General features: G+C 48.1%; 5 protein-coding genes across 5 annotated transcripts; 2 read left to right on the top strand and 3 right to left on the bottom strand.

Moving 5' to 3' along the window:
- Nucleotides 1–16: 16 nt before the first annotated feature.
- Arp5 (Actin-related protein 5) lies at nt 17–2,992 on the top strand. The gene is made up of 2 exons (XM_020960026.2): nt 17–632; nt 690–2,992. The coding sequence occupies exons 1-2, from the start codon at nt 132–134 to the stop codon at nt 2,142–2,144; spliced, it is 1,956 nt and encodes a 651-aa protein (XP_020815685.2). The 5' UTR covers nt 17–131; the 3' UTR covers nt 2,145–2,992.
- Nucleotides 688–2,945, bottom strand: LOC110189835 (proteasome assembly chaperone 2). Its single transcript, XM_020960036.2, has one exon. It carries the CDS (start codon nt 2,943–2,945, stop codon nt 2,196–2,198), a length of 750 nt encoding a protein of 249 aa, XP_020815695.1. The 3' UTR covers nt 688–2,195.
- Nucleotides 2,993–3,152: 160 nt separating the features above from the next.
- LOC110189848 (uncharacterized) lies at nt 3,153–4,100 on the bottom strand. The gene is made up of 2 exons (XM_020960063.2): nt 3,932–4,100; nt 3,153–3,866 (listed from the first exon to the last, which is right to left on the bottom strand). Exons 1-2 carry the CDS (start codon nt 4,008–4,010, stop codon nt 3,226–3,228), a joined length of 720 nt encoding a protein of 239 aa, XP_020815722.1. The 5' UTR covers nt 4,011–4,100; the 3' UTR covers nt 3,153–3,225.
- Nucleotides 4,026–6,437, top strand: MED17 (mediator complex subunit 17). Its single transcript, XM_020960050.2, has 3 exons — nt 4,026–4,310; nt 4,371–6,129; nt 6,203–6,437. The coding sequence occupies exons 1-3, from the start codon at nt 4,222–4,224 to the stop codon at nt 6,284–6,286; spliced, it is 1,932 nt and encodes a 643-aa protein (XP_020815709.2). The 5' UTR covers nt 4,026–4,221; the 3' UTR covers nt 6,287–6,437.
- LOC110189855 (uncharacterized) lies at nt 6,353–7,714 on the bottom strand. The gene is made up of 2 exons (XM_020960076.2): nt 6,634–7,714; nt 6,353–6,559 (listed from the first exon to the last, which is right to left on the bottom strand). The coding sequence occupies exons 1-2, from the start codon at nt 6,910–6,912 to the stop codon at nt 6,425–6,427; spliced, it is 414 nt and encodes a 137-aa protein (XP_020815735.2). The 5' UTR covers nt 6,913–7,714; the 3' UTR covers nt 6,353–6,424.
- Nucleotides 7,715–8,343: the final 629 nt, after the last annotated feature.

An 8,343-nucleotide genomic window follows, 5' to 3' on the forward strand; every position in this document is an offset into this window, starting at 1 on the left:
CCCCTCCATGTTCCATTTTTCCACCGTTCCATTTCGACGCTAACTCATCGACGCTAATTTGACGGACATTGTTGCTGCACGCATATTTATGAGTTTTGTTTTGAAGTTGTTTTACAAAAAACATTTTGGCAATGGGTGATCAGCGTGTCCTGGTCATCGACAATGGGTCTTACGAATGCCGCGTGGGCTGGAGTGACTGCAAAGAACCTGCTCTGCGATTCCGCAATGTGCTGACCAAGCCGCGAAAGGATCGCAAAAAGGAAGCCATCGGCTCCTCTGAGGGTGCCGGCACCACGTCGGCGGCTGTTGAGGCACCCGCCGAAATCCAGGTGGGCAACGACATCACCAACATCGAGGCGGTGCGTGCCCATCTGAAGTCGCCCTTTGAGCGAAACGTGATAACCAACTGGAACCATCAGGAGCAGATATTCGACTACATATTCACAAAAATGGGCTTTGAGGGACAGGAAAACATCAATCATCCGATTGTGTTGACCGAGGCCCTGGCAAATCCCAACTTCTGTCGCCAGCAAATGAGCGAGCTGCTCTTTGAGTGTTACGGTATTCCTGCAGTGTCCTACGGCATAGATGCTCTCTATAGCTGGGATTACTATCAGCAGAGCCGCAGGAAGGTGCTTTTGGGACCTCCTAAGTCATTTCAAAATAATTAACTAATTTTTCCGTCTTAGATTTCCGATGCCCTGATCATTTCCTTCGGCTATAGCACCACTCATGTGATTCCCGTGCTGGAGGGCAAAATTCAGCTGGAACATGTGCGGCGTCTAAATGTGGGAGGCTATCACATCATTACATACCTTTTTCGGCTCATGCAAATGAAGTACCCAGTCCATTTGACAGCCATCACCATCAGCAGGATGGAGAAGTTGGTGCATGAACATTGCCACATAGCCGTGGATTACAGAGACGAGCTGGTGAAGTGGGCTCAATTGGACTACTACGAGGAGCACATCATGAAAATTCAACTTCCCTACAATGCCGTGACCGCCACAAATGCTCTGCTCACCGCCGAGCAAAAGCAAGAGAAGCGCCGTGAACTGGCACTACGCCTCCTTGAGATCAAAAACCGCCGCGAACGAGAAAAGCTGCGCGAGGATGAGCAGCAGTTGTTTGTCTACAATAAGCTACGACAACTGTATGAACAGCAGAAATTGCAAAAATTCGAAAAGGCACTGGAGCAGCAACAGATCGGTACTTTAGAGGAACTGGATTCCCTAATAGCCACCATTAACTCTCGAATTAAACGAGCAGAGGAGCGGGCTACGAGTGCTCCTCGCCCTAGTAAGCAACAGGAAAAGTTGGACAAAATGCCCAAGCCCCCAGAGGGAATCTCACAGGGCGATTGGCTGGCAGATATTCATGGTAAGCGAGAAAAACTGCTACGGCGTAAGCAAGCCCGCCAGCAGCAGCGATCAGAGCAGGCAAAACGGCACACGCACGCCGCGCAGGAACGAATGCGAATCATCTCATCGTTGGCGAAAAGCGATAAGCGACGCAAAGCCAATGGCGAGGAGGAGGACGACGGCTTTGGTATGAACGATAACGACTGGGACGTCTACAAGCGGATCAATAGGTACAATGACGACAGCGACTCAGATGCAGACAACGAGCAGCTGTTGGAGTTCGAAAAGATCCTCAACCACTACGATGCCAACTTCGACGATGGCAACTCCAATGTCCAAGCCCAGAGCGCTGCTGAAAATTACCAACTGCACTTTGGGGTGGAAGACATCCGCGTGCCGGAGATTTTGTTCCAGCCAAGCATGATTGGCTGCTCGGAAGCTGGGCTCGCCGAGCTAATAGCCTTTGTCCTAAAGCTTTTTCCCGCCGAGGAGCAGCAGCGCATGGTGGATCATGTCTACCTGACAGGTGGCTGTAGTCAGTTCAGGGGACTGAAGGAACGACTGGCGAAGGAGCTGCTGGAAATGCGACCGTTTCAGTCGAATTTCGCCATTTACGAATCGGATGACCCCACTTTAAGCGCCTGGCTGGGAGCTTGTGTTCAGGCCGAGGATCCTAGCTTTGGCCAGACGCTTACAACACGCAAGGATTACCAGGAGAAGGGCAGCGAGTTCTTCCGCGAACACAAAGCCAGCAATCTTTTTTATCCTACACCAAATGATTAACGTATTTATATTTGAAGTCACCGAAAAGTAAAGACAGACTTAAGCTAGATTTCAAAATAGAAGTTCCGTGATGTCGTTGCCGAAGAGCAGGTTCCAGGATTTGGGCACCGTAAGCTTGAAGCTACTGTCGCCTCCACTGCCGCTGCGCAGCTGCAGGAAATCCTCGCACAGTTCGTTTAGCTCTTTGACTATCAAGGAAGCATCCGTCGAGTTGTCTCCTTCAAGGAGGTAGCGGAAGAGCAGCATCACGGCCACCTTTTTCTCGTCAAAGGCTTTGTAAAGCTGCAGAGAATTTCCCCCACCGTAAATAGCCTCGCCAGTGTGCTCTTTCCATTTGATCAGCTCTGCATTTCCCAGTTGGGCAGCATGGATCTCCTTGAAGTTGTCGCTAGCTCGATACGCCCACGGCGACTCCTCAATCACCCGTCGTTCAAAGCCGAAGCTTCCGCTGAGTATGACCACCCGGCGGGCACCCTTGAGCAGGTCCACCAACTCCTGTTGAAAGCTGCCGGTGTGGCGGGCAATCCACGGCGCCCGAAATTGCACCACTAGCAGTTTGTCCTCGGCGCCTTCATACAGCTCGCAAGACGATACCTTCTCGTTGGGCTCGTGCTGGTAGGCCGACGGTCCATAGACCGGGATCAGAGCGGGATGTGTAAGAGATCCGATGCGCCGCAGTTTCTTGGAGGCGATCAACAGGTCGCACGCCAGCTGCGCCGCATTGCCCACGCAGATGCTGGGGATGATGACTGTATACTCAGTCAGATCCAGAGAGGTTCGTTTTTCCTTGAGAAAAAGCATTTTTGTGGAAAAAAAAATTGTTGTTCCGAAATGAGAAGTCAAAATATGAAATAGAGGTGGTGAAAAATCGATGACAATATTAATCGGTAACACCGATTTTTGTTTGTTTTGGGCGTCATCAACTTAGTTCCATCGCCAGCATTTACCGCACTGGGACCGATTTCAATAATAAATCTTAAAACATACTTGTTGTACAAAATCAACACCTTAAAAAATAAAACATTGCTCTATATTAAAGTTTCTGGATATACTTAAAAAATATTTGAATAACATAAATAGCTCAGTTTTCGTCGTCGTCATCCTCTGACGAGGAGACTTCCTGCTCCTGCGCCTCCTCAGCGATACGCGCTCGCACTATTTTCTGGACTTTCAGATCCCGGACAAGGTGACCTGGCTGGATGTATTTGTTGTTGGCACATCCTAAGACTGGACAGCGAATGCCTATGTTATTCTTTATGACTGCGAAAACAGAATCCCGATCGTACAGATGACGACAATGAGTGTTGCGCACGGGATTGCGCATCAGAGCCTTGGACCAGGGATCATACATCGAGAATATCTCGCCCCCGGTTTCCATGTCGTCCTCCACGATAATGTCGTTATCGTCGCCTTCGCCACTTGCTCCTCCATTGACCCCCTCGCCCATGGTCAATGTTTCCTCCACGGTCTTCTTAAAGTTCTTGTACTCAGTTGTTTTCTTGACGTTCGTGGTCTTCTTCTCAGTGGCCTCCTGCCGCTGAGGCCAGTTTCGCTCGAGCTCCTCAATGGTGGTGCTCTCGTTAGAGCACTGCCGCAGCTCCTGATCCAAGGCCTTGTGTTTGCTCTTCAACCCGATTAGAATCTCTGCTGCCGACACGCGTCGCTGGGAGCTGTCTTCCATAAGTTTTGCGTATTCGCCATCGACATCAAGCTCGGATACGACTGTCGGATGTTAAAGTTCTTGCTGAAATGTTTTATGAGATTTTGGCTTCAAAGATTTCGCTCACCTGCCTCCATTTCCTTTAGAAACTTTGTGTTTTCTAAAAGTGTGTTGAGAGTGGAATCTACATGACTGTTAAAATTCATTTTTTGGCTTGTTTTTCCTTAAAGTTTCTCAATGTTTGGTTTAAGAGCGCCGCAATTTGATTCGATAGACGGGCCAAGCTAGATATGGCCGACAAGAAGCCGGAATCGATATATCGCATTTTGAAAACATCGATAGAATCGCAGTTACATCGGTGTTTGTGCAGCTCTAGTTTGAGTTTTTTGCAAATGTTTTCCGGCGAATGCTCAAAAAATGTCAAATTCGGTGAATATTTCGGTGGAAACAACCTGCGAGAACCAAATTCGTGAGATTGGCTACGATGGCACGGAACTCTACCAACCGTAAGTTCGTAAAGTTGAGTCCTGGTACACTTGTAAACCAGTTGTTGGGTTTGGTTTCAGGCCGCCGACTTTGTCCGAGAGTCTGGCGAAATGTGCGGCCCGCATCGACTTCAGCAAGACGTCGCTGGACGACCTGAAGAAAGAGGAGAAGTCAGCTGCAGCAGCGGCAGCTGATGAAGACAACAAGGACGCCACGCAATTCCAGGAGAGCCTCTGGCCATGGGACGCTGTGCGCAACAAGCTGAAGGATGCCTATACCGAGATCTGTGTGCTGTCCGACGTGATCTCCATAGCCAAGGACAAGCGCTACTTGGTGCTGGATCCGTTGCTGGAGGAGGGCGACGACACCAAGCCGATCGTACAGGTGTACAGCCGAAAGAAGGCGATCTCACAGGCGGCACAAGTGCTGCTAGGAGGAGCGGAGCGCCTGAGAAATGCCCACAGCGAGCAGCGCACTCGCAACGTGTCTGACTTCCACATCGAACTGCTCCGCCTGCGTCAGAACTGGCGCCTGAAGAAGGTGTCCAACGCAATTATCGGGGACCTGAGTTATCGCACCGCAGGCTCAAAGTTCGGGATGAGCGGCACCTTCGAGGTGACCAAGGCGGAAGAGGCACCAGACGACGACACTGTCGGCTCTTCCAGCAGTAGCAGCACCTTAGGCAACAATGGAATGCAGCTGAAAGCCAGCTCCGCGTTGCGGGTGATTGTGCCTGCCGAGCTGCAAGGCGTGGCCTACATCAAGGTGATCACGCAAAAGGACCAGGAAGACTTGTGCACGGCCCAAGTGAACCTGATGGGCCACGGACCAAACATAACTGCTCAGGTAGGCGTTTGGCAGAAAACGCTGGAGTTCGCACAAAACGTACTCTTCTGCAAGGAGCTATTCGCTCAGTTAGCCCGCGAAGCCATCCAGCTCCAGGCCCCGATACCTCATGTGGTCATTGGCAACCAGATTCGTGCCACCCTGCTGCCCAATATCCAGCTGATCATTTCTCTATGCCACTCAACCACATTCGATTCCAGTCTGCCGGCGCCCATCAACGACCACGACCACGTGCTGGAGCACTCGCTCCACCAGTTGCTGCGGGAAGTGCACTACAAGAATTCGCATCATCCGTTCCCGCACCCGGCCAGTGCTCCATTGGGGCCAACGAAGAAGCGCTCGCTGGCCGGTCCCATGGCTGCGGACCGAGAGACTCTGTTGGACATGACTAAATCGCAGACCATTCTTGAGCAGATTATAGCACAAGCGCAGCACATTTTTATGCGAAAGCGAACCCAGTACGTGCTAGATACGCTGGCCAGAGATGTGAAAGACCCTCAGATTGTGTCACATTGGAACGCAATGAACAGCCCCACCATGTCGTGCGTGAAAATCAACATTGTGACGCACGGATATGATGCCATTGGACGCACCTCGCTGGTTATCCACGTCAAGGAGCGCTCACTGAAGTGCATCTGCCGGGACGGACGCGTGATGCGGCTGTCCTACGAACCACAGGAACTGCGCGACCTAATCCTTTGCCAGATCAACTCACATCAGATCTCATGCCTCATCAGTTTGGCCCGCTGCATGGCCTGGACGGTGCTCTCGAACAGTAATCATTTGGGCATTGGCAAGGTGGAGCCGCTGGGCAACGCCAGTTCCTGCCTACTGGCCTCACCCAATAGCGATCGAATGATTGCCGTGCAGATTCGCTGCGATCCCCAGATCGATGTCAAGGTCTACATAGCGAGAAGTCCACGCCAGGACTTCTTCCCCAGTCCCTTGGTGCCCGAGAAACTCTGGGAGAATCTGGGTGGCAATTTCAAAGAGGTGCGTATTTGGCATCGGGGAACCTTAAACTAAAAGCTTATGATAATGCCACATAATTCTTGGTATCTTTCAGGTGAGATTCGACAAAATTGAGGGCAAAAGCTTTCTCAACAAAATGGAATTTCTGATGGCGTCACTGACGAGCAACACGGCCTAAAGCCGGTAGCCTAAAAGCGGGCATCCTTCCCGCATCCACTAGTTTATACATAAATCGAATTAAAACTCGTATGTTAAGGATTATTTAAAGTAAAAAGAGTTGTAACTAGATGTACATATTATTTAAAAAATCATAAGTTCAGTGCATCAAACTGTAGCTGACGTTGTTTTTCCACAGGCGTGGCTGATAGTTGTGAGATTCCGGCGACATGTTCCGCTGCTGCATGATGGTGAAGGTGTCTTCCAGGCTGACCACATTAGCCCGATTGGTGCTCTGTAAGGACACAATCGGCGATATTCCAGGGTGCAGATGACACATTTCAGATTCCCAGGACTCCTCGGACTTACCCAGCGTTCCAGATCACAAAAGCTGATGTTGTAGTTCTGTCCGCGTGGCTGAAGGGTCAACACCTCCATCTGATTCCCCGGATGGCCAGGAGCCAGGCGCAAATATAGTCCTCGATTGGTGGAGAACAATACGGGCACTCGCTTGGCCGGCGCAGAACCTGCTCCCGTTCCGGCACCGGGAATCTGTCTGTAGGTCGGGCAATGATTCTGTGTTGAAAGTGCCTCCTCTGACGCCTGTCCGTCGCTTGAGACACCTCCCACTGTCCTCATCAGTCCCATGCAAGTGTGAAAACAGGACGCCACCTTGCAGCATTTACGAGAATTGTCGTCCTACACTATATCCTGATAATTCCAGCGGACCACGTACGCAGCTCGGTGATAGCCATGCATTTTTCCTTCCTATATCGTCTATCGATTTTGTGCAGCGCCCGAATAGAACGTCAACAGGGTCCGAGTGTCCAGCGGGTGTGTAATTAGTATCCCAATTTGTATGGGCCACAATCGAAAGGACGGTTGCCACAACAACACCACCAATCGTCATTCCCGCTTCCAATCCCTGCGCCAACGCTCTGCGATATCCATTCACTGACCATGTGCGTGTGCTGCGCCAATTGTGTCTGACGCCAGATAGCCGGGCTACTAACACGCATTGGCTGCCACCAAATTGTTCAATTAATACCAAAGGGAACAGACATATTTTTAATGCATGCCATCAGTATCAGAGGGTGCTGTGATTAGCGAGAACAAAACTATTATCTGTCAGATATACATAACTTGAAGACAATTAAGGTTGACTATTGAATAACATACCTATTTGTACCTGTGGTTATATTATTGACCTAGGATTAGTATAACTTATCATAGTTGGGGACGAAAAAAGAGACTTACAGAAAATATATAATAATATATTATAAAATAGAATAGGGGAAATATCCAAAACACAAATTTTTTCTTTACTTTTTACAAATATTATTTTAAAACTTTATTTCATTTTATATTATATTTATATTGTGTTTTTTTGTTTGTGTTGTGTACTTGTAAATTGTATAATTAACACTAAAATACTTATTTAAACATTATTTTCATATTCAATCGATTTTTCGCGTTCCATTCTTGTTTTTTTTTTTTAGATTTTTCTCTATTTTACTTTTGCAATTTTTTTTGTTATTTGTTGGGTTTGGGCGATTTACATATACTTTTTTGTTTACTTAATTCCACTCCATCCATAATTGTTGGATTTTGTTGTGTTTATTTATGTGTATTTAGATCCAGCAATTGAAACGCTTCAACCTTAAGCGTTAGTAAATAAATTTATCTTAGTTACTACTTAAGTTTTTCGCTTGTCGCAGCATCATTGATGATGCGGCCCCCTTTCATACTATAATTTAAATTTAATTCATGCCGCACGCATGCACATACTATAATTTTCTCCGCTTGCTCATACATATTGTAAATTCCGACACATTAAACATATACAATATTTAAAATAGATATTTGTTACGATTACTTTATCAATTGATTTGTGTTGTGTGTGTGTTAATGTTCGTGTGTGTGTTTGCTATAAAGAAATTTCATTCGTTTCTTGTTAGGTATATATTCTCCGTTTTGATTTGTTTATGTTGCTGGGACTTAATAATTAGCTTCGAATCTAATGCTACTGTACGGACTCGATCGTCCACGAATGCAAAATGTGCTGCATCATCGCCGTTA

This window comes from Drosophila serrata, unplaced genomic scaffold (genome assembly GCF_035046125.1).
Source record: "Drosophila serrata isolate PLE 108 unplaced genomic scaffold, ASM3504612v1 contig_364, whole genome shotgun sequence".
Lineage (NCBI taxonomy): Eukaryota > Metazoa > Arthropoda > Insecta > Diptera > Drosophilidae > Drosophila > Drosophila serrata.

Coding starts and splice junctions, on each gene's coding strand:
- Arp5 (XM_020960026.2), top strand. CDS start 132: ATGGGTGATCAGCGTGTCCTGGTCATCGACAATGGGTCTTACGAATGC. Junction 633..689: donor ATCAGCAGAGCCGCAGGAAG/GTGCTTTTGGGA, acceptor TTTCCGTCTTAG/ATTTCCGATGCCCTGATCAT.
- LOC110189835 (XM_020960036.2), bottom strand. CDS start 2,945: ATGCTTTTTCTCAAGGAAAAACGAACCTCTCTGGATCTGACTGAGTAT.
- LOC110189848 (XM_020960063.2), bottom strand. CDS start 4,010: ATGAATTTTAACAGTCATGTAGATTCCACTCTCAACACACTTTTAGAA. Junction 3,867..3,931: donor TCTAAAGGAAATGGAGGCAG/GTGAGCGAAATC, acceptor AACATCCGACAG/TCGTATCCGAGCTTGATGTC.
- MED17 (XM_020960050.2), top strand. CDS start 4,222: ATGTCAAATTCGGTGAATATTTCGGTGGAAACAACCTGCGAGAACCAA. Junction 4,311..4,370: donor GGCACGGAACTCTACCAACC/GTAAGTTCGTAA, acceptor GTTTGGTTTCAG/GCCGCCGACTTTGTCCGAGA. Junction 6,130..6,202: donor TGGGTGGCAATTTCAAAGAG/GTGCGTATTTGG, acceptor GGTATCTTTCAG/GTGAGATTCGACAAAATTGA.
- LOC110189855 (XM_020960076.2), bottom strand. CDS start 6,912: ATGGGACTGATGAGGACAGTGGGAGGTGTCTCAAGCGACGGACAGGCG. Junction 6,560..6,633: donor TTTGTGATCTGGAACGCTGG/GTAAGTCCGAGG, acceptor GTGTCCTTACAG/AGCACCAATCGGGCTAATGT.